This window comes from Drosophila albomicans, chromosome 2L, assembly GCF_009650485.2.
Source record: "Drosophila albomicans strain 15112-1751.03 chromosome 2L, ASM965048v2, whole genome shotgun sequence".
NCBI lineage: Eukaryota > Metazoa > Arthropoda > Insecta > Diptera > Drosophilidae > Drosophila > Drosophila albomicans.
The window spans coordinates 5,817,128-5,840,759 of NC_047628.2; the positions used below are offsets into that span (position 1 = coordinate 5,817,128).

The 23,632-nt window shown below is 36.1% G+C and overlaps 6 protein-coding genes across 9 annotated transcripts in view; 3 read left to right on the plus strand and 3 right to left on the minus strand.

Moving 5' to 3' along the window:
• LOC117565055 (short neuropeptide F) overlaps positions 1 to 2,853 on the plus strand; it is a 33,757-nt gene extending 30,904 nt beyond the window's left edge. For 2 of the 3 annotated variants that reach the window (XM_034244000.2, XM_034244001.2), the window contains exons 3-6: positions 1,733 to 1,855; positions 1,915 to 2,366; positions 2,437 to 2,643; positions 2,710 to 2,853. In XM_034244000.2, coding sequence (XP_034099891.2) covers positions 1,750 to 1,855; positions 1,915 to 2,366; positions 2,437 to 2,643; positions 2,710 to 2,760 — 816 coding nt within the window. In that variant the 5' untranslated portion in view covers positions 1,733 to 1,749 and the 3' untranslated portion in view covers positions 2,761 to 2,853. The remainder of the gene's footprint in view (positions 1 to 1,732; positions 1,856 to 1,914; positions 2,367 to 2,436; positions 2,644 to 2,709) is intronic. The other variant, XM_052002390.1, reaches the window with a different exon arrangement.
• A 3,631-nt stretch (positions 2,854 to 6,484) lies between these two features.
• On the minus strand, positions 6,485 to 9,595 carry LOC117566057 (condensin complex subunit 2). The gene is given in 5 exon segments (XM_034245513.2): positions 6,485 to 7,130; positions 7,194 to 8,537; positions 8,540 to 8,773; positions 8,838 to 9,161; positions 9,228 to 9,595. Coding segments are annotated over 4 exon segments (2,244 nt in total). The 5' UTR covers positions 9,159 to 9,161; positions 9,228 to 9,595; the 3' UTR covers positions 6,485 to 6,785.
• A 267-nt stretch (positions 9,596 to 9,862) lies between these two features.
• Positions 9,863 to 12,421, plus strand: LOC117566058 (ovarian-specific serine/threonine-protein kinase Lok). 2 transcript variants are annotated; one of them, XM_052002409.1, is made up of 6 exons: positions 9,863 to 10,400; positions 10,537 to 10,694; positions 10,765 to 10,873; positions 10,945 to 11,385; positions 11,447 to 11,681; positions 11,741 to 12,421. In XM_052002409.1, exons 1-6 carry the CDS (start codon positions 10,211 to 10,213, stop codon positions 12,048 to 12,050), a joined length of 1,443 nt encoding a protein of 480 aa, XP_051858369.1. In that variant the 5' UTR covers positions 9,863 to 10,210; the 3' UTR covers positions 12,051 to 12,421. The 2 variants fall into 2 exon arrangements, with proteins under 2 accessions (XP_051858369.1, XP_034101405.1); XM_034245514.2 differs by having other exon boundaries at positions 9,865 to 10,346.
• A 96-nt stretch (positions 12,422 to 12,517) lies between these two features.
• LOC117566059 (protein valois) lies at positions 12,518 to 14,671 on the minus strand. The gene is made up of 3 exons (XM_034245515.2): positions 14,069 to 14,671; positions 13,635 to 14,011; positions 12,518 to 13,581 (listed from the first exon to the last, which is right to left on the minus strand). The coding sequence occupies exons 1-3, from the start codon at positions 14,600 to 14,602 to the stop codon at positions 13,398 to 13,400; spliced, it is 1,095 nt and encodes a 364-aa protein (XP_034101406.1). The 5' UTR covers positions 14,603 to 14,671; the 3' UTR covers positions 12,518 to 13,397.
• Positions 14,672 to 15,380: 709 nt separating this feature from the next.
• LOC117566060 (alkaline ceramidase) lies at positions 15,381 to 21,422 on the plus strand. The gene is made up of 5 exons (XM_034245516.2): positions 15,381 to 16,024; positions 17,721 to 17,977; positions 18,043 to 18,180; positions 19,629 to 19,921; positions 20,915 to 21,422. Exons 1-5 carry the CDS (start codon positions 15,902 to 15,904, stop codon positions 21,004 to 21,006), a joined length of 903 nt encoding a protein of 300 aa, XP_034101407.1. The 5' UTR covers positions 15,381 to 15,901; the 3' UTR covers positions 21,007 to 21,422.
• Positions 21,423 to 21,430: 8 nt separating this feature from the next.
• Positions 21,431 to 23,433, minus strand: LOC117566061 (6-pyruvoyl tetrahydrobiopterin synthase). The gene is given in 6 exon segments (XM_034245517.2): positions 21,431 to 21,888; positions 21,948 to 22,075; positions 22,078 to 22,092; positions 22,791 to 22,870; positions 23,024 to 23,245; positions 23,311 to 23,433. Coding segments are annotated over 5 exon segments (504 nt in total). The 5' UTR covers positions 23,092 to 23,245; positions 23,311 to 23,433; the 3' UTR covers positions 21,431 to 21,675.
• Positions 23,434 to 23,632: the final 199 nt, after the last annotated feature.

The following is a 23,632-nucleotide window of genomic DNA, read 5'->3' on the forward strand; positions in this document are numbered from 1 at the left end:
ATTTCATACCCAATAGTAAATGTAATGTAATAGTCTATTGATATATATACCTTTTATATTTCAAAGTATAAATAATAAAATAATAAATAAATAATAAAAATAATAAAAAAAAAAATAAATAATTTTGGTATTTTTAACGATAATGCCGCTTTTGGGTTAATTACAATTATACTTAACACACCGAGCATCATCTTGAGCATCATACAAATTGGTCAAATTGAGACAAATTCTGTTTAAATTAGAATTAATTGCAGCTAGAAATACATTTTAGACATTTTTATGTGTTGTCCAGAAATAACGTAAAAAGAGACTTATTTCATTTCCAAGTATGTTATTAACAAGGGCCTGTTCAATTTCAATAAATTAAAAACAGTTCGCACCACGAGGCCAATTGTGTCATATTTATAGCTAATAATAATAACAATAAATAATAATAATTAATAATATAAACAATTTCTAAACACGTGCTTTGCATGTACAACTGCTAATTTTAGCTATAAAATTTCTATGGGTAGTAATGACAGTTTAAAATGTTGAATATAGTACAACTGTAGATTAGTCAAGTTCTTGCAACCCGGTCTAAGTAAGTTTTGAAATGTACCATAGTACAATAAATAGCAAATGAAGAGTTACTAAAAGTCCAGCCCAACGAAGTAATGGATCCTATCATTAACGTCTAAGCGAATCAATAATAATACCGCAAGGAAGTGCAGTGCACGCGTCTTTGGAAGCAGACGAGACGCAGACAATCCAAGGGGTTGGCCACAAGAAACCACAATTTCTTCTACACACACACACTCATTGAAATACGTACTTATTTAAATTGATATGCAAAAGTTGCGGTGCAAATAAAACTTGTGTAACTTTCGTCCCAGCTACGTTTTTCGCAATTCATTTCAGATGTCATAAATTTATTCTACATCGGCAAGAAAATATACGAAATAAAAGCCAACTGAATTATTTATAAGGTGACGAATGCAGTCAAACGTGTGGATGGTTCAAGAGGAAGAGAGGATCTTCGGAGGATAGTCAAGTCAAGTGGCTGACACATTGCCTACTTTGTTGAACAACTTACCTTAAGGTGCCGCCTAAAAGAATGCTGCAAAAATGTCAAGAGTCGCCATATGTATGTTTGTGTGCGTGTGTGTGTGTGTGTGTACTTGCTGCAAGTGTGAGTAACTTGGTCTGGGAGTTGAAACAATAAGGACAAATGAGTTTGGGATGCAAAAAATAAAGATAGCAAGACAAAAGCCAGACACTTTGTTCGCATAAGAAACAGCCCCCATTTAAAAAATTGGCTCCTGGGATGGAGTTAAAGGATGTTGTCTGTGCTCTGCCGGCATGAGACCAGGCAGGAAGTTGGATGTTAAATCCAGTCAGGAGCCAAGTAGCACGCTCTTAAATGCATAAGTATCGACAGCATTGAAGCCTCAGCTGTTGGCCTGTGAGGCGTTAAGTGCATGCGAAATATTTTGTTAGGGTGCCAGCGATGCAACGTGTCGTATACGTGATAAGATGCGTATACGTGCTGGCGCAGCGAGCGGAAATTGAATTGTAGCAGTCAAAGACGTTGGCAAATCAGTTAAGCTTGAGTGTGCCGATATCAAAGAGTTGCATAGGAGAGAGCTAATTACTCTACCCACACGCATTTCAGTTACTAAACTGCACTTTAAGCAATTAATGTGGAAATTAGAAGTTACATTTTAATAAACAATGTTTTTTACCATTTCAGTTACAACAAACTCCAAAATGATCCACTTCAAGTCACAGATGAGCTACGGCTGCGCTTTGGCCACATTCAGCTTAAGTCTTCTACTGCTGCAGCACTCCAGCGCCGAACTAACCACAGTTCAAGGTATATCTAATAAAATCAACAATTTTCATCAGCTATTTAACTTGTAATTTATTCTAAAGGTGCTCCAATCAACAATCTGTACGATAATCTGCTGCAGCGTGAGTATGCTGGGCCAATTGTCTTTCCGAATCATCAAGTGGAGCGCAAGGCGCAGCGTTCGCCATCACTGCGACTGCGCTTTGGACGCAGCGATCCGGAAATGTTAAATAACATTGTGGAGAAGCGTTGGTTCGGCGATGTCAACCAGAAGCCCATCAGGTCGCCATCGTTGCGACTGCGTTTTGGTCGACGCAGCGATCCCAATTTACCCCAAATGCGTCGCACAATCTACGATGATCTCCTGGAGCGTCAATTGAATCTGAACAGCCAACAACTGAACCAGCAACCAGCTACGGCTGATGAAGTGGAACTAACCGATGACTATGATACCGCCTTTGAGCGTGTTGTGCGCAAGCCACAGCGTCTGCGTTGGGGTCGTAGTGTGGGCAACAATATTCTGGATAAGAATCAGGTAGATGAATAAAAGTTTCCTCCACTCCATTAGCTAGTCTAATACGAGTATACATGATCTAACTTCGCAGAGAGAGCGTGCTCAACTGGATCGTGACATGACTCGTTGGTTGTTGTTGGCTCTGCAGCAACAATATGATTTCCCATCTGCTAATGGCTCAGTTGAGGACATCGAAGAGGATCAGGACGACAACAGCTCAGAGTTCCAGCGTGAAGCTCGCAAGCCAATGCGTTTGCGTTGGGGACGCAGCACTGGCAAAGCTCCCTCAGAGCAGAAGGTGAGCACAGATTTCACTTTATCGATGAGCAAAGAATTAATCATTAAATTTCGCTTTCACTTGCAGTTGCCGCTGGCTGCTGAGACTGCGTCTGTCGCCCCAAAGACAGAGAATTAAATTGAGCAACGTCATGAAACTTAAAAATGGAAATGGTTATGGAACAAAAGGACTACAGGACAAATGATAATGGCAACAACAACAACAACAACATCAAAACAACAGGAATAACTGAGCGGAAAACAAACAAACCAAATGAGAACTCAACTGAGGGACAGTTTTTGACAAGCATTTACGGAAGGTGCAGGGAGCTGAACAAATGAACACGGGCTAAGAAGAATACATACATATATTAGTACATATACTATATATATATATATATATATATATATAACCATTATGTGTACATTCTAATTTTCTATCTACAATTGATTTGTATAGAACATTTAACCCATGAACTTTAAAGAATTGCAAATAATATGCATTACAAATTTATAAAAATAATCATATATACAATTTATAGAGCATTTTTAAATGATCTTCATTTTGTTTTAAGTATCACTCTTTTTTCAAAATTTCAAATTACTTTTACTTAATATTTATTTATGAGTATTTTTAATGTTATTTTTCTATTGGATTAGCCTTTGTAAGTCCCCAGGCCAAAATTCCTAACAAGCTCAATTAAATTGCCTCTCTTACAAAGTCAATCTTAATATCAAAAATTTATATATGTATATAACAGCAACTGCAAAAACAGTTTTAAAATGTAGCGCAAATTTGTTATAAAAGAAAAACATAAAAGAAATACAAAAAAAAAAAAAAAAAATATTACAAAAATAATTTTTAAGAATATTCTATTGAAGTTATGATAAAAATGGAAATGTTTGAAAAACATTTAAAGGCCCCCGAAAGGTGTATTACTGCAACAATTGTTATATTCTGTGTGCTAAATGAATTATATACATTACATATATATATATATAAATATCAACTACTATATAGGTATATTAAATACCATACATATACTATAAATAAAGTATAATTGTCTACTAAATGTATTAAACTTTTATTGATGTATTTTTAAAACGAAATAAAATAAATGCAAAAATACTATTTCTAACAACAAATCAACTAACTGACCGTTGAATACAACAACAACAACAACAAAAACAACAACAACATCAAGATCAAGTACTTTTTAAAACTCTATAAAAGAAAAGAAACAGTCTTTTGTATATTTGATTTACACCATCATTGAAAGTATAAAATTCTTTTCAATTAGCTTTGGTTTTTACGATGAAACATCTAATTAAATATCTATCGTAAACTAAATTGTTAGAGGTACTAGGAATGCAGAGGTAGGACAGCAATTTTATGAAAATTGTTGAAACAGTTTATCCACACAGCTGGCGACAAAAGTGCGAGTATTATATGTTATGAATGTATATCTACATTATATACTTACCTATAGAACAAAATATTAAATATCATGAATGTAAATAAATTACAGAACGCAGAATGCTGAATACACGCGAAATATTTTACCCGATATACTACATATACTATATGCTACTAAATAAACATTAATAAAGAATGAAACTCTAAATGGAGTGAACAAAAACCATTTACGGACTTTTTTTCGAGCTGGAAATTTTAGATTGGGAGCTACTTTGTCCAATAGATTGGAAAAACTCCAACACATCTTGCTTTATGAATTGTCTTTTATATTATCCACAGAAACTCAATTTTTGTGTTTTTTCTTAGCATTCTCCCGAACGTAGAGATTTTTGAATTGTTGTATAGAAAATATAAAAAAAGAAATATATTGCTTAATTCATTCACAGAAGGCTCTTCAAAGATTATAAGATTTCATGCAGTAATGGTTTAATTTGCAAAGTAGGTTAATTTAGTGTATAATATTTAATTGAGAACAGCTATAGAGCTAATCGAGAACCAGAACATAATTATGCCAACGCTATATGTGGTTAATAAAAGCATCTTGCAGTTACACAAATGTAAATATTCCATTTTCATATGTTCCAATTTGAAAGTTTTAGGGCCGTGTTGACTGCATATTGGACAACCTTTTAATCCTAAAGAAATGCAAACAATTATCATCTCCAAAATCCTCGGTACATGTAACACAATTAAGCAACAAATGTGAGATCATAACCATGAAAATAACACCAAAGCCAACATACCAGAAAGATACTTCAGAGGTAATAGCTGAGGTAGAACGAGGCTAACAACATGCACGAATGGTTATGGCCAAAGACAAACAAAGCAGGAGCTTCTGTTTTGCTGTCTGTCGTACTCATAACTTGGCTCAACTTGGTTGGAATTGTTGTCTCCTAATTCCCCGTTCTACAGCCCTACTTTGCACAATGTTTGTGATGATAATTAACTTTTCACCTGCAAATGTGGGTGCTGTAAATGTGCGTTAATTTTTGGTATTTTAATTCCTTCGAACATGACACACATTTGGTTTATCCTTACTAATTGCATTTTGGCATTGACAACACGGGAATGCACTCAATTAGGAGTTAATGAAAGCAACAAGATTTTTCATATCCAAATTTCGTCATTATTGCAAATATGTTATGCTTTTGGTAATAATTCAAATTTTACATTTATTTAGAATTTAAATTACTACTTAGCAATTATTTAGTCAAGTGAAATTATCATTAGAAATTCTTTGAATATTTAAGTTTCGCAAATATCATATTTAATGCCATCAAAACACATTGCACACAGGTGTCAGCAGCAGGTGAAACAGACTGGGGATCACTGGGATTTAGAATGTTTAACTTTAAACTTTCTGCTGCTGCTGCTGTTGCTGCTTCTGTTAATATCAAAAGTTTGATGATGCTATTTAAATGTCATGCGACGCTTTTGTTGTTGTGTATTCTGCTGCGTACTTAGCAAATATTTATGCAAATAATATGCAATTACACTTACATACACACAGACATACTATACATTCATATGTCCATGGAAATACGAGAGTGGGAAAGAACGACAACGGCATTTGAAACAAATGTCGCGGCGCCTAAAAGCGCTCTGCAAACACCGAACTTTTCAACACATATGCAGCACAAATGTGTCAGACAAGGCACACACAAGCATTGCACGCTGAGGAGCAGGATGGGAATAGAAATACGTATGCAAACACAGCAAGCATGAAAGCAACAACAACAACATGAGGCAAAAACAGTAACAGCAACAATCAGCTGGCAAAATGTATGAAGGCGCGACTAAAAACGCAGAGTATGCAAATGAAAAGCAACAGCAAGAAATAAGACAAAGCATAACACAAGAAATCGTGTATAAGACTAGAAGATATCCTACAAATTACATGTTCTGTATTTTATTCAACTTCAACATATCCCAAATGTATGTTTTACAAAAGAAAAACATATTTTAAATATTACCATTTTTTAAAAATGTTCATTACAATCAAATTTACAACCCATTTATGTTTGTAGGGTAACATTTTTAAGTAAGACAAAACAAAACAATGCCATCCACTATCAGTATAGCTTCCGTTTCGTCATCTTCCTCTTTGGCTGTGTCAACAAAATGCACACAACAAACAAAACTAATGTGCAAGTTTTTTTTGAGAGGAAACTGCGAGGCAACAAAGTGAGCGGATAAAATGTAAAGCTGCAATAAAAGTTGTCAGTTACAGAATTGGTCAAAAAACAGGATGAACAATTCGCGAACATTTATATAACATTCAGCAAAACCACCATCTTTAACTTACATTTGGCTAATTACCACAGTAGAAATCAAATAACTACTAAATATATAAGTGAAATTTTAGCTTTCAGTAAATAAGAAAAGGTTTGACGTATGTTTGTTATTTATTACATCTGCTAAAATACTAAATTAAATTAAATTTAGAGACAATTAACGAATATCAACGCCATGACAAACGAAAATATTTACGTAATTAAATCTAGGTCTTGGGATTACTGCAAACACCACAAAACACACGATACATGAAAATATAAGAGATTTTGTGAATGGGAGTGAATTAGTGGTAACTAGTTTATGGGAATACTGGTTGATGTGATTAAGGAAATTCTTCTTTTGTGTGTTTTCACTACCCAGTTAGCATTAAGATGATGCTAAACTATTTTGTGTTAATCGGTAACTTGTCTTATTGTAAAATTCTCAAAGTCGTCCTGTGGTATGAGTCGCAATCTCATATCATTAGCCAAATGGAGAACAGCATAAAGCGCAACCGAGGGCGACAATGAATCAGCCATTTTAGGTGTCAGCATACTAGGTAATTCATCGTAAACCTCCTTAAATGAGGCCATACCCTTTGCATAGTGCTCTTGACTCGATTTTAAATGAGTCGGTATCGACTCATCTGGAACGTCATTCAACAATTGTTTTTGTATTAAAGAATTGCAGCTCCGCTTGAGATTCTTCATGTCTATGACCTTTGCACGTTTGGCAAAAGGCACAATTACTTTGGTCACCTGCAAAAACCATGTAAACAATTAGTTACCAATGTTAATAATAAATATTATAAGGCATATTACTTGTGTAGGTGCACCCTCAAAATCTGTGGCTATTTCAAGCACCGTGTCATTACAGTTGTTGCGCAAAGTGGTATTCCCTTGACTAATATTGCCTCCTATGGCCTGATCACCATCCAAGAACGTGCCCGTATCAGCGCCTTCGGGCATGCCGCTTATATTCATTGCCGAGGGTGAATGGGGCGTGTCCGCGCTAAAATGATCGTTGTCAAAAAGTTCAACATCCTCGGCAACATCGTCAATTGCCGAATTTGCATCATGATCCAAATCCTCATCCTGTACACCAAATCGACGAGTCACTTTTATGCTAGGGGCATAATCATATTTTTCAAAATAATCGGCGTCAAACTCAAACTTAGTGGGCAGCACCAGTTTACGGGCATCCCATTTCTTTTGGCAGTTGGCCTTACGCAGCTTGGTATTGGACTCTAGAGGCTGAAACAGATGCTCTGTATATTCGCCAAACTTCAATTGTTGGCTGCGTCGCTTGGCCGCTTGCTGAGCAGCACGTCTAGCACGCGCCGCAGTTGCTGTGATTGTGCTGCTGCCACCGTCAGCGCCTCCAGCAGACGATTTATCCTGCGCATTAATCTGACCAAAAGTGCTGCGAGCTCGAGTACGCTTGAACTTCCAATGCGATGGGCCAGCCCAGAATTGCGAGATTTTATCCATGGGTCGGTAGGAGTACTCAAGCTTGGAGCTGCCATCAATGGGACGCAGATCATCAATTACAACCGGCTGTTTGCGAAGAGCTCGACAGTTTTGCAGAGTGTGACGCTCTTCGGCTGTGAGTTCCTCCAGCTCATTGTAGTCCACCTCCAAGACAGCTGCGGTCTGTCCATCCAGATCTGGCATGGGCTCGCATTCTGCGTTTATATCAAAGGCCATAGACAGCTCTTTGGGATTTTCATAAAAGTCATCAGCATTATCCACTCCGTCATCATTGTCTGGCATCTCTCTTGGCTCATTAACATTGATAGGATTTGGTTCATCGGTTATAATGTAGCCGGTATGCAAGGGTCGCAGATTCAACTTTTGATCGTAACGCAGCAGCTTCTCAACAAACTCTGCACTAACTAACGATTGCGGATCCACAACATTTAAGTCGGTCTCTACCGTTGCATAATCCGTTACCTCATCTGGCAGCTCTTCAGAGCTCCAAAAGCGATAAGTTGTGCATAATTTAAGTTCGGAATCCATCGTAGGCAATATGTTGTGCATTAAACGATTGGAGGCATTTATAGATCCGACTGTTGAATTAAGTTTACCAAACACAGGATCCTGCAACGGGGCTGTGTCCAAACGCATATTGAGCGTGTCCTTGTTCTTGGTTACTGTGGATACGCTTTACGTGTCCGCTTCTTAGGCTTTGGTGCAGAGGCCTGCGTCTGTCCATTATCATCGAGCGCTGCGCCTTCGGCATTCTCAGTAATGCTGTCATCGCGATCTGCAGCTGCATTTAACTGCTGTTCCGTCAGAGTTCGGGCGCTGAGGCCAGCCGACATGCGCATAGCATCCAGATAGATGGAGTCGACACGCAGTCCATAAACGCGTGACGAAGCCTCTAAAGATGAACCTGCCATCTAAAAAAAATTTGACTATTAAGTTATAGAATGTTATAGAGTATAGAATGTGTATATGACTTACCTTAAAGTTGCTCAATGTTTTGTGATGACGATCCAGCAGATTGGAGAGCGTATCTATCACCGATAATGACCAGGCATTGTCGCGACTTAGCTTATTACCGTTATAAATTTCCAAACACTTTTTAAGCGTCTCATTATCTTCAATGGACTCCAAAGCGCTGCTGTCTCGGGGTCGAGTCTGTTGCTGCAACAGAGTGCGGCGGCGTGCCTCGCGACGCTCGGCATCGTCGTCGTTGACTGTTGTCATATCCCTCATCATGCTCTCACGATGGCTGCCCACCGCGGAACGTCGCAGTGACGTCTCAGAGCGCGGTAACGTCATGATCTGCAAACACAAACAAACTTGAAACTATTTTGGGTAGCTGTTGATGCACAGTTCAGGGACGCTTACCGTTTTCTGTGCAACTCTGACAAGCAGCTGCGGACCAGCGAACAAAAAGGGTCTGTGAAGTGTTAAGTTAAAATTTAAAAAACCCTAATTATTTTTGGTTTCTTATTATTCAGTTTTCCTTTATGCCTTTCGTTTTTTTATTACGCTTGTATTGGTAATAGTTTACAGTTGCTTTCAAACGACGCCGCAATCTAGGGCTACAGCGTTTCTATCGATATTTTTTAGTGTTGGTAAATAGTAAACGAAATCGCTGTGGTATATTTTCTACTTTGCTGCAAATGAATTTAAAAAAAAATTGTTTATATTAAACTGTTGTTGAATATTTTAAGAAACCAATGTTCAGTCTACCACTACAGCTGTTCAACTATTTTAAACAAATCGAATAAAGCCATCATAACAATTGATATGACATTAATTTCAAAACATGTAACGGCATGTTTCTCATTTTAGTTCTTATTATATAAAAACTTTAAAGACTTTAGTGTCTGTTTTAACAACAACTTAGTAAAATGTTCAAAAAAATAGTTGCGCTAGTGATTCATGGTAGTATATATTTTTAAGTGGCTGAATACCACATATTACATAAAAATCGATGTATAAAGGAAACATCGATACATCAATATAAGAAGCTATTGGCGTTCTTCCATCTCTAATACGTGCAGACGTTCTTCAGCGCGCGCAGCTTGCGAAGTATTCATTTAGTTTTGTTTGTGTATTAAAACCGCTCGAAGATTTCTGCAAACGCATTAATAATTTAATGTAAACACATTCTGAATGCAGTTCGCTAAGAACACGCGACGCGCTTGTCCACAAATAAACTTTTATTACCAACATTCTCGTTTGTGTCTGTATATGTGTATGATTGATTGTATGTGTACAAAAGATAACTGCACACTAACATTTGCGCAGCGAATTTAACCGGAAAAGAAACAGAAACAGTTACACAGAAGTTTCGAAGGCAAAAAGGAGAAGGAAGAAGAAACATGGCTCGCGACACACAAGGCACCCAGGCCACCCAGAGCCAAGCGTCGAACATTTGGACGCAGGTTGAGAGCCAACCCATGGAGAAGATAGTATGGGGCCGACTCTATGGCAAAAATATAAAAATAAAGTCCTTGGGTACGAGCATCAAACCATACAAAGTTATATATACGCATTCGTCCCTTTGTGTTGGTAACTGTTATGCAAAATTATATGTTTATTCAATGTACTTAGTTCTTCCTATTCAATATAGATTTGTGTTAAATTGCATGTTATCATTTGACCTTGCACCATCTTAAGCAATTGTTTTTTTATTATTTCTTATTAGACTTGAACAACGACGAATTTTCCGCTGGACGTGGCGAGGCAAATGATTTGATATTAACACTAAATGATTTATCCGAAAAGATTCTATCACGCATATCCAAAGTACATTTTATCATTAAACGCGCCAGCTGTGATCTGACAAATCCGGTTTATATACAGGTAGCTAGAAATATTGTTTCGGGTTTCCCACTGACCTACAGTATTGTGCTTTCAAATTCACATCCCTTAGGATCTATCACGCAACGGCACATTCGTAAATGGCGAAAAGATCGGTATGAACAAAACACGCATATTACAAAATGACGACATCATAGCGCTCTCTCATCCTACGTACAAAGGTAAGCGAAGTGAAATTTAGAACAATGCATTCAAATTTTTTTCATTATAAAAACACCTGCTCTGCTTGCAGCATTTGTCTTCAAGGATCTTAGTCCCAATGAGGCGATTGGTTTGCCCAGCGAAATTACCGAAACCTATTGTATAAATCGCAAACTGGGCTCGGGTGCCTACGGATTAGTGAGACTTGTATATGAACGTCGTACCTGTGAGCAGTTTGCAATGAAAATTGTGAAGAAAAACATGCTGGAAGTGAGTGCACATCCGAACAATAACCAAAACGATCCAGTTCGTGTCCTCAACGAGGCCAAGATCATGAAAAATCTCTCGCATCCGTGTGTGGTGCGCATGCATGACATTGTCGATAAACCAGACTCGGTTTACATGGTTCTAGAGTTTATGCGCGGTGGCGATTTGCTAAATCGCATCATCAGCAAGAAACTGCTAAACGAAGACACCTCTAAACTCTATTTCTATCAAATGTGCCATGCTGTCAAATATTTGCATGATAGAGGTAAATGTTTTGAGACGAACTAACTATATTTGTATAAATTGTACTATTTTATTGCTTTAAGGCATCACACACCGCGATCTGAAGCCGGACAATGTGCTGCTGGAGTCCAGCGATGAAGATACTTTACTCAAAGTATCTGACTTTGGTCTCAGCAAATTCGTGCACAAGGATTCAGTGATGCGTACCCTATGTGGCACGCCCCTTTATGTGGCACCCGAGGTGCTTATCACCGGCGGGCGTGCGTCGTACACCCAGAAAGTGGACATTTGGAGTTTGGGTGTTGTCCTTTACACTTGGTAATTATATTCACAACTATGTATGTCCATGATAATAAATATATTTATTTCCATTGCAGCCTGAGTGGCACTTTGCCATTCTCTGATGAGTACGGATCTCCAGCCGGAGAGCAAATAAAAAAGGGTAACTTTCGCTTTCGTCATCCTGCTTGGCAGGGTGTGTCGCAACGTGCCAAGTTGCTAATCAAACAAATGCTCATTGTGGATCCTGAGAAACGACCCTCAATAGATGCTGTGCTCAAGTGTAGCTGGATGCGGGATACAACAATGTTACAAAAGGCAAAGGATCTTATGAAATTAGACCACATGGAGGTTGGAGAGGAGGAAAACAATTTCCTGGAACCACCAACTAAGCGGCGACGCCATTGATTGGTTGGATCAACCAACGTATTAAACATAAGCTGAAGTGAACAAGTTTTAATTTTCTGGCAAAATTAATCGGAAACATTTTCCATTCCACTGCCCACGAAGCAGCGCCAGCAGTAGCAGCAATGAAGTGATTAACCGTTCTTGACTCTCCGAACTTTAAAGTACTTTTCTCTGCGGTTGTTTATTATTTTTTATATGTTGTTTAGTGTAAGTTTCGTAAGCATTTGAATTTTGTTAAACATTGTGTGCGAAAAACTGGAGAACAAAAACTGAAGCACAAATTTTGAATTAGATATTATGGTATTGCATTTATTGACGCGATTATAATTTTGAATGTAATTATAAAATAAAATAGCAACACAAACTCAAAAGTTTTTTTTTCTTTTGTTATGAACCAGTTCTGAAGAGTAGTTTTATTTTAGTTTTATAGTATTGCTTTTGATATACCTTCAAACAGCTTAACTTGAATATATCTTAAATAGTGTACATTTTGACTAAAAAAAATCATAGGGAGAGATTCAGATCCAGAAAATATATTCAAGAATTCACAAAATGCAAGGCCGAGATTAAGAACTTCCTTTTGGTTTCTATCTGATTTCTATTTTTTTAGTTTTGCGAATACCTAGAAAATAAATACTACTAATTCAATCAAATACGGTGGTCCGAAATCTAGTGAATGACAAAATTATCACAAATTATGGAAGTAGTTTTTTAAGAATTGAATTATTTTTGGTTTCAATTAAGTCTTAACCATTCTGAAGTTGAAATATAAAATCAAAATTATATTAATTGTGACAGTGATGAGTCATAAATTCTTTTATCACTTCATGTTAAAGGTCGTCGTATTATCTGTTACCCTTTGTTCTATGGTCCTGGAAGTTTTGTTTTGAAGCGAATGCACTTTACAACCTTCTTTTCAACGTTTAAGCTGCAGAAATTTCATTCCGCACACAAAGTGCAGTGAAAGCACATTACAGAGCAATTTTCGATAAAGTACAAAAACAAAAATTTCTCTTTTAACTGAATCAAATTTTGACAAGCGTTACCAAGTTAAAAATAACATTTTTCAGTTTAAATAAAAATTGCACAGTCGTATTTTCTTTTTACCCACAATTGTATATATATATTAGCGTATCTTAAAAAAATGTAAATGTACAAATCGTATTTAACTCTTCCTATTGAGGGATCGTTATCACTAAACTATAAAGCTACGCTGTCATATACAGATTTGTGGTTTCGCAATAAAAACAAGAAAAAGAGTTTAGTTAATAGGCACATACATATGTACAAAAATAATTGGTCTTGAAAAATTAAATTCTTTGTATAAGCTAAAGGAAATGTGTAGTGTTATATTTTGTGCGTGGCCAATTTACGGCCGTGTCCAATGGTTAGCAGAGTGTTTTCATTGCTCCAAACTGCATCCGTTAGCCGATTATGAGTATTCTCATTAGTGTAAATAATCTCATGACCCTTATTCACTTTGGATATCTTGACAGAGGCTGGAAGATTGCTCATGACCGCCAAGTGATCACTGTAAACACATTCAGTTAGCATTTATCATTAAAGAATATATCAATAGCTTACCCATTAACAACCAGATGTGACACATGACCAGCCTCAAAATAACTATCCGTCTGCTGCAGTTTTCCCGGCACACGAATATCTAACGTATGTACATTGCCATCGTAATCCCCCAGATAAACGAAGTTATTACCTTGAAGCTCACTAGGCGCTGCCCAAGCAGCACAGGTAAAGCTGAGCAGATGCGACTTATCATCATAAAGGCAGGTCGAAGAAGGCAATGAGGCGCGCACATCCCAGAGACGAGCGCATCCTCCACGGTCGCAGCTGACAATTTGATCTGAGCTTGTTGCAGATGTTGCCAAGCCTGTTAATTTATTAGTGTGGGCTGAACGTGCCCGATATGTGCTGCATAGGTCAGCTCCAGATAGATCCCACACCTGAACATCAAAATATAACTTAAATTACTTGCCACAATTCTCTGCAAGTTGACTTACATTAAGTATGTTTTCCAGACAGCTAGACACGGCTTTCTGTGGCTCCGATTTGAAGACGTAAAGCTGATTGATGGGTGCTTTGTGCGCCGTTTCTTCACCGATGAGGAATAGACAATAAGGCGACTGAGCATTGCGCACTTTGGAATAAGTTGACCACGCTTGCAATCGTCCATCGCCCAACGCCACAAGCAATACATTATTATCTGCATAGCGTAAGATGTTGACGGTTTGCTCGCATTGCAACTTGTAGTCAGCATTGTCGACAGTCATGCGGTCCGTCTTCTTGTAACCAAAGAACATGCCCCACCATTGGCCCCCATCGCGGTGGTTGGTGGCTAAGGCAAAATGCTGCTGTTTGTTCATCGAAATGCTGTCGAAGCAATCATGGAGGCGTGGGGACAGATTCTCGAGACGCGCACTCATATCGGTCGCATTAAGATTGGGATAGTCTACATTGCCGGCCAATTCTTTTGCCGGCGGCGGCTGATGAGACGCGGGCGTGCAGTAAGTTACCGATGATTTTTGTGGAAACATTTCAAATTGGTTGCAATAATTGTTGTCAACACAACAGAAAGAATTGCTGTTTTACCGTGTGGCTACCGGCTAGAGACGGAGTATAATCGATTGCACCACCGATGTATCGATGTGTTTAAGCATTTCCCAAACATCGATATTTTATATCATTTTTAAAAAACAAATAATACAAATATTAAATATGTATGAAACAAGAATATATAATTTATTATAATTTCAAATGGATTAATACCTTTTTGCTTACAATAAACTCCATAGATCGCAAAATCGAAAAAACTGTTTTATATTTCCTTGGCGCGTATTCTATTGGAAAACTCCAATAAACATAAAATTTACAATTTAAAATTTAAGTTACTGTCAAAAACACGAGTCGAACTTTTCCCCAGCTTCTATGTACATTTCACATTTTTCCAATTTAACGGTTGAATTTTTTTTCAATTTAACAGTTTGAGATTCTTTGCATATAACAGAATTTTTGTCATGGCTGTAGAATAAGTAATCAGCTGTTTTATGTATAAATTTTCAAATGATATACCCCGCTATAACTTTCAGGTACGAACAATTGTAATTAATTTTACTTTTGAAATATATGTTTATGTAATATATGTTTCAAGTAGTATACAAATACTATTAAATTTTTAGCACAATGCACAATGAGCTTGTAATTCCTTAACATTTACCAACACTTTTGTGCGTAACTAATTGTACTCATAATAAAAATACTCATATCATTGAGCCATTTTGCGTTTATGCATAACATAGAGTTAACAGTAAACAAAACGTTCGCCAACGTAACAGACGTGTTCGCTCCGCGTATTTTTCTTGTTTTAGTTTCTTTTGCGTCGAATTACTTGAAACTACGCATGTTGGTCAGCTTATAAGTGCAAGCGAAAAACAAAGAAATATCCATTTTAGTGAATCCTTGGTGCTGTTTAAATGATCTCAACTTACATAAGGCCAAACATTACACGAACATTCAAGTTGCATGCAGTGCAACACAACACAAAAGAAACGGGAAACGGGCATCATGCAAAAACAGCGAACCTAATTTTATTAACAAAGACACGCAAATAAGTGCATATGAAATTGCAAGCGATTATGCAAACGATTGCTAAAGAGTAGCAAAAACAAAAACACTACTCAACGACGAGCCTTCAGAATTTAGAATATAGCACAAATCAAATCAAAACGATTAGAGAATAGTGGTTGAAGCGCGCCAACGTCAGCATCTCTAGGTTTCAATTAATTAATAGGATTAACATTACTTTTATTGCAAACTAGTGAGAAAAGCTCCTCAACATGGACACTGGCAATGTGATGGACATTTATGCCATATATTTATTTCGACCCGGAAGTTCGCCCGTTGATTGGTGCGAGGGCAATTATTTAATATCGTCGAATATTGCTGAGTTCGTCAACACGGTGCGTATGTGTAATAAGTGTGCTGCTGCTCTTGGCATTTTTCTTTTGTTGCAATTATAATGAATATTCATATTACACATGTGTATGTATGTTTGTGTGCAAGTAACAGCTGCTTTTGCAGTTTTCTTTTATACACACATACACACACACTCAATTGCATGCATGTAAAGGCCTTGACCTTTTGGCATAGTAGAGCACTTGCTACTTTACGCCAGAATGTAAACAAAGAAGATGCTGTTAGCAATCATTTGTCAACACTGGAAGTGGCAGCAGTGGAATTGCATTTTGAAGTTGCTTTATCTCATTCTAATTACGACATTTCTTGTGTTTTTATTTATTTTATCAAATGTGAATACAAAGTTCGCTTCAAATATTTTTCTTTGTTGAATTTCCTTTATATAAATCACTAAGCATGTTGTGTTGTTCTATTCCTATCAGTCCTGACTTATCAGACCTGACTGAAATTTAATACAAAAGTAATCAAAAACTTTAGATATTATTAATTTAAAACAACAATTTTATAGGTAAACAATTGAAGGGTAAATGAGTGTTGTTTCAATATCAATTTAAATGAAAGAGTAAAGATTCTTTCTGATATACAAACCATATTTAATAAATCAGACCACGAATCACGTCATGTTAACTCTATTGTCACCAAATATTATCTCTATATACTCAGTCATATATCATTTGATTGATCGCTGCACTGATTTCCCACACTCTATCATCTATGCACACTTTACTTAATCATTACTCTTTCATCAACCAGATAATGAATATGATTTATGGTTTGAAATTATGCTCCAAGCTTATAGTAGGTTTATCTCGTTTAGCTAATATTTACAATACTAACTGAAGTTTAACAACTCTCCACATTTTTACTTTTAAATGAACTCAATTGGCTTTGTTATGAAGCCAAGAAATGCTGTCAAATTAAATTTCAATTGATTTTTACTGCTCTGAGTAATAATTTTTGTTTTGCGTTTTGTTTAATTGAGTTGCTCTGGTGTGCGACGAGTTAATGAGCTACCTTGCGTTGAAGTCAACGTGAAGCTCTTTGTATATAAGATATAAATAATATATGAGATATAACAATGCAAACATTGACTCGCTTTGCCTAGCCCCATTTTGTGGCGATTTACAACTGTCGTCGCATTTATTTTCATATATGTATAACTTTAACAAAACATGATTTATTCCATGTTGATAGCATACAATTCAACATTTAATTACGCCTAATTTAATAAATTATACCAGACCTGTTTCGTGTCATTCTTTGTTCTCGTGTATCAGGTGAAAATTTGTTTCAATTACATGAGAGCACATTTTGAATGTAGCTTAACAAAATGAAAGTAAAAAAAAAGATGTTTTAGTATATAAATTTATTATTATTATATATTGCTGATAAATATTTATTCTGAAATCCCGACATGATATAAATGTGACTTAGTTTTGTAAAGAAAAGAAAGAAGGGTCTTATAAAATGTTCATATTTTTATTTGATTACTTATCAAAATAAAATAAAAAAATAAATAAATAAAAACAAAAACTACCAACAAAACTCTTACAATTTTACTTTGAATGTCGTAAGTTGTCTAATTGAATATGTGCTTATTGAAGTTTCGTGTATTGATTAAAGATCAACATATATGTAAATATTAAATCATAATCGTTAACTTTTCTATTTCAATTACAGTTCAGCAACTTTCTGTTCATATTATTGCCACCAGTTTTAATAATGCTGTTTAAGGAATATGGTCGCTTTGTCACACCCGGAATACACTTGCTTTGGGTGCTACTAATCGTGGTTGGACTGAGCTCGATGTATTTCCATGCCACTCTCAGTTTGTTGGGTCAATTGCTGGATGAGCTGGCTATATTGTGGGTCTTTATAGCTGCATTCTCATTGTTCTATCCTAAGCGCTACTATCCGAAGTTTGTGAAGAACGATAGGTACGGAAATGTTGATTATATCTAAAACACATACATAACTATGTCGTATTTGTTTTGTCGTACAGGAGAACCTTCAGTTGGCTTATGTTACTGTCGGCCATTATCGCAACAGGTTTGAGCTGGTGGAAGCCAATCGTTAATGCCTTTGTGCTCATGCTTATGAGTGTGCCGACAATGATAATGCTCTACACTGAGCTGCAACGGTATGTACATCCATCCATCCATTCATAGAAAGGGGTTACCAAAAAACTTTCAACTGATAAGCCGCATTTGGGACTGTGTTGACCGATTTGTCAAACAAAGGCACCATGCTTCATAAATCACATATATGTATATATTATTGTACATATCCTTATCATCCGCAGTCCTTATCAACTACATGCTTGTTTGACAATGCAGACGGCTTCTTATTGGTTTATCAGCGGGGGACAGGTGCACTTAGTGCCTTGCCTAACTTATGCATGTTTTCAATACATCACGAAAACTCGCTTTGTTATCGCACGTTTTATTTATCATAATTAATTGAAGTCAAAGTTCAGTGAAAAGTAAAAAAAATAGTTACGCTACTGTTCTATCGCTATTGACTAGGTTATAAATAAAAGATATGCTTTAACTATGCATGATGAAATAAAAGTTTAAACTGTTAAGTAACAACACCTCAAGCATTGGGTGCGAAACTTTTAAAAGCACTCTCACTCAACCCGTTTTGTTGACGTTCGTAAGTGCACCTTATACCCAAAAGATAAGCTATAGGAAAACTCGTAGAGCACCACTTCAGAGTGAGCTATTGGAAATCAATTAAAATTGAAAATATTTGATTGGTAGGTTCGGAAGTCTTCGAAATCAAACGATAATGACAGCTATAAAGATTGCGTGCATTGTACAAAGTTTTCCAGTAGCCTCATTGATTTATAAGGTGATATATAGTAGTAATAAAATTCCATACCCCCCATTCAAGATGTGGACAAAAGTTAAAGAATTAGTTACGCTCAGTTCTATACAAATTGTGCATGCAATTTGTATTTATTCAAACTGCGACCAACAAAGCAAGCATATATGTATGTATTATAAATAATAGTGTATCGTCAAATGAGATAGGAAGGCGATTATTATATAGGTATAGGTATATGTATTCCGAAAATTTCATTTTGATCGCATTAAAACTTCTAAAGTCAATTTACTATTTTTTCCATATGTAGCAGCGAGTTAAGAACTAGCGCCATCTAGCGTTCATTGCTTGAATGGTGTTTAGATAAGAATATCGTCATTCTTATGCTTTGAGTTGTATACAGGGTGCTTTTTAGTTAGCTACTATATACATATTTGCTGATTGAATGAATGCATTTGATAGCATTAGAACATTAGTCAATTTACTATTTTATTTCGTGAGTATCAGCGAGTTAAGAACTAGCGCCATCTAGCATTCACTGTTTGAATATTGTGTAGTTAATAGGAAATTGAGCTATGTACAGGGTGCTTTTTCTTTATATTGTGTAGTTAAGAACATTGACATTAAGCTATATACAAAATGCTTTTTTATTATTACTCAAATGTTTTTCATTAAGCTTTTCATCCCATCAGTCATTAGTGTCAATCATTTATTGAGATATTTGTGAAAGCTATTAATTTATCACTGCTTATTAATCCTCAGAGTACGAGATCAGCGCGTTTACCGACTGGGCTTGAGGGCGACAACAGTTTGGGGCGTGGCAGTCTTCTGTTGGATTAACGATCGCATGTTTTGCGAAGCCTGGTCTGCTATAAACTTCCCATATCTGCACGGATTCTGGCATATATTAATATTCATAGCTGCTTATACGGTTCTGGTGTTGTTCGCCTATTTCTATGTGGAATCCGAATTGCCACAACGTCAGCCTCTGCTCAAATATTGGCCAAAGAATGAGTTTGAGTTTGGCATACCATTCATATCCATTAGAAATCCAGGTAAGACTCTGCGCAACACCATCTAAGTTGAATGCGACAATTGCAACTGCGAATGCAACAATTGCCATGACAAACCAAAAACAAAAAGTAACACTAAACACAACAACTAAAAACAATAACCAATATACCAAAGTCGATAATGAGACGTAATTGCTTTATCTAGTTAGTAATAATGTATTTTAAATTTAGTACGCATAATTTTTTTAAATAGTTGTCAATTTGTATTAGAACAATTGTAGCAAATTTGTTGGATCGAGGTTGAAACTGAGAAACTGAGGTTAAGTCTGTTAAAGCGATAAGCTTCAAATTTGTTTGTTGCACAATGTAAGCCAATTATACATACATAACACTACTATATTTAACCGTATTGCTTAGCCTAGAACATAAATACTTATATGTACATATATATAGATACCATTTAGAGTACATCAAGTGCTGCCCTTAGTGGTGCTGTAAACAAACATATCCCAAATGCCATATAAACTAACTGCTTGTAAACTCCCCAATGGGCTCAGTCAAGAATCTTGGAAGGGAATCCCTCTTTTCCTCTAACTGCATCAACGACAACCGGTTTTCCCAATCTGTACTAACAGACTGTGATATGTTACTGACTCATGACACACACCGCTCGAGACTTCCAAAAACAAAAACAACAACGAGAAAAACGTTCCTAAATTGAATACCGAGTTTCTAATTAAACTTCATGGGTACCTGAATGCCTGACTGCCTTATGAGTATGATTAAACTTTTGTTCTGTTTTTGTTTGTTTTTTTTTTTTTTTGTGTGTACTGTTTTTGTTTTGTAATCTTAGCAAATCACAAATAATTCTTCCAATAACAACTGTAGCACTGATTCTTGACTGAACTTATGGAAACGAACCAAAACTAATCACCTGCATAAGACTACTACTAATCAATCCACGTAGTTTTTTGGCTCAATACTAAATCGAGAAATACCTATTGTTATAATTGCCTATAATTGATGATCCCACAGATTCGAAAGATTGGCACGTCTACTGCAGCTTGTTCATGCAGGATTTCAACAACGGGAAAAGTCTCTGCACGGAAGGCTCTAAAATTATTTAGACAATTCTCCTATACAAATGCCCTATACAATAAACCATCATTATAACAATGACAATGACAATGTATAGAGTGTTTAGCATAGACAAAGTGATATAAATTAGTGTTACGACTAATGCCTAAGCAATTTAAATTATATACATACAAACATACATACATATATCTAAATATACTTATGACTATACAATCCTGAACAATTAAATAGCTTACCTGGTACTAAAGGAAAACAAAACAAATTTCAACAGCAATGCAAGGTTTATAGCTGCCATTTAGAAAATACTTAAGGGCAATTGAACAAAACACAAAATAAATATTACTTTACAAATATGCAAGTAAAACGAAATGTACTGAGTTAAAAAGGCAAATCAATTGTTTAAATATGCAAAATGTTTTCGTAATAAAGCCTGGTAGAAAACAAAGGGAGTGCTTGTTTTTATTATTGATTGTTATAGATTTATATTTATTTCGTATAATTCTCATAAATTCAATTGATTGTATAAAAGTCTAGGCATATACTTTGTAAATCGTATAACTCGTTAGATAGTAACTAAATGTGTTCTCTATGTGCATCATGTATAATGTTTGTGTTCTGTGTGTAAGTATTTTAGTTGTAGCGCATAATTAATTGTGCTTCGCTGAGCATTGGTCCAAAATTCGATTGTAATCTCCCATTTAATCTGAATCCGATGATATATTGGTACAAGAGTCGCGTGCAATGCGTTTGTTAATTGGATTGTAAAGGCCATTCATTTGATAAGGTCCACGGTAAGTTATAATATTCTTTGGTGTCTCGAATATTTTCACCTCGTACAGCAGCTCTGGTTTCTTCAGGTGTGTGCGTATATTATCCCAAATATACACGGCCAGATTCTCCGTAGTGCTTGGCTGCAAAAAGAGGATTGTGTTATAACTAACTGTTGGGAAATGACAGAAAATATATTTACTATTTTGGCAAAGTATTCGACATCCTTATCCAGGTTCTTGTGATCGAGACGCTTCATGATAACCGTTTCGATGGCATCCTTTAGCTCTGTTATATTTAGCACCATCCCAGTCCGTTGATCGATTGGCCGCGAACAGTTAGCTCAACTGTGAATAATTAAAAAAGGGGCTTCAATATAATTAATTGAATTTCGAATACTATTTTAGTGCTTAAGTTTTTATTGTAATTGACAATGAAATCAGTTAAATAAGCAATCTGACTTGAACTTATCAAAGTAGAATTCTATCAAAGTATTTCTGATTATTAAATGGAATGAAGCAAAGTGTTGTTGATAAATGAAAATACTGTGGTCCTTGGACCAATCGTAAACTTTAAAATATGACTGTAAAAGTAATGAAGGCTTCAAAGAAATGATCGTCTATAAAAAATCATTTGAATCAATATGATTTTAGTCAACTGTTTTGATTTAACCTTTGATTACTATTGACATGTATCATCAATCTTCTAATCGAAGAACTTATATTTAACTAATATTATATTATTATTCTATGTGGCTATAAGTGTTATGTCTTTCATTATCAGCCGCACATTTTACAGCCTTGGCTCTCGAAATAAATTGAAATGAGCGTTGAACTTGAACATGGGTTGTTCGGTTGATAAGCGAGCTTGTCGGCCAAGGTTTTATTTGCTTGGTCTCAACGTCGTCGCCTCTTGTCTCAAATTTCCAATGGTTGCGGTTATGCTCGCGTAAATAGTTTGTAATACGATATGGATGCTAAAACGTAGCTAATCACGCATTTAAACGAAACATATTTTGTGTAATACATAAATGCACCTGCTTTACCTGTATAATTGTGTCCATGTCCGTTAAAATTGTTGCATTTGCCAAAGACTTCCAAGTTTTCTGCATCGCTCAATTGGGGACTGCAAAAACAATAACAAGTCTTTTAATGCAATCAACACTTGTGTGGTGAGACACCACTGTCCAAACAATTAAAAACAAAAGCATTTAAGCAAATACAACTGTAGTGTCAACAGTCAATGTGCAAATTGAATTTATTGATTTTATTTTATTACCTGTGCAGGCGATGGCAAGCACTGAACGTTTCGCGGCGCGTCAGAAATGCGACAGGTTGTTGAGACATGCTGAGAGCAATGAGTTTAGCTTGCGACTGCAGACGAATTCGACACAATTGCTATTGCACGTGCGCGAGCACTGTTTTGCTTCAAATGCAAAACCTGCTCTTAGAACGCTCTTATTTATATGTGTGTATGGCTGGTTAATAGCGGGCAGTAGAGCTAAAACAAGGAAGTTATTTGCGGCTTTACTAAGTGAATGGGCGAACAGTGAGCAATGCACTTACTCTTGTTCGATCGTTGGCAAATTTTATACGATATATTGTTCAGTTGTTGTTCTGTAATCTCATAAATGTGTAGTTTATTTTGTCTACGTTGCCTGCAAACAGAACTGCAATATAAAAAACAACAACAAAGTTGGAAGTATCGATAATGTAAAAGCATCGATAGAAAGCCAGTGTTGCATTTCAAGACTCAGACTCACAAATTGAAATAAAAATGATATTGAAAATAATATTAAGTTTTTAGACGTTTTATTTTTAGTTTATTCTTAAGAAAATAAAATATGTCCCCAAAGAAATAGTGATAGTTATCAGTAAAATAGTTATC

Bases quoted from the DNA above. Each gene is read 5' to 3' on its own strand.
- LOC117566058 (XM_052002409.1), top strand. From the start codon at position 10,211: ATGGCTCGCGACACACAAGGCACCCAGGCCACCCAGAGCCAAGCGTCG. The intron at 10,874-10,944 runs GTAAGCGAAGTG...CTCTGCTTGCAG, and splicing joins CTCTCATCCTACGTACAAAG to CATTTGTCTTCAAGGATCTT. The intron at 11,682-11,740 runs GTAATTATATTC...TTTCCATTGCAG, and splicing joins GGTGTTGTCCTTTACACTTG to CCTGAGTGGCACTTTGCCAT.
- LOC117566059 (XM_034245515.2), bottom strand. From the start codon at position 14,602: ATGTTTCCACAAAAATCATCGGTAACTTACTGCACGCCCGCGTCTCAT. The intron at 14,012-14,068 runs GTAAGTCAACTT...TTTGATGTTCAG, and splicing joins GTCTGGAAAACATACTTAAT to GTGTGGGATCTATCTGGAGC. The intron at 13,582-13,634 runs GTAAGCTATTGA...ATGTGTTTACAG, and splicing joins TCACATCTGGTTGTTAATGG to TGATCACTTGGCGGTCATGA.
- LOC117566060 (XM_034245516.2), top strand. From the start codon at position 15,902: ATGGACACTGGCAATGTGATGGACATTTATGCCATATATTTATTTCGA. The intron at 18,181-19,628 runs GTATGTACATCC...ATTAATCCTCAG, and splicing joins CTCTACACTGAGCTGCAACG to AGTACGAGATCAGCGCGTTT. The intron at 19,922-20,914 runs GTAAGACTCTGC...ATGATCCCACAG, and splicing joins CATATCCATTAGAAATCCAG to ATTCGAAAGATTGGCACGTC.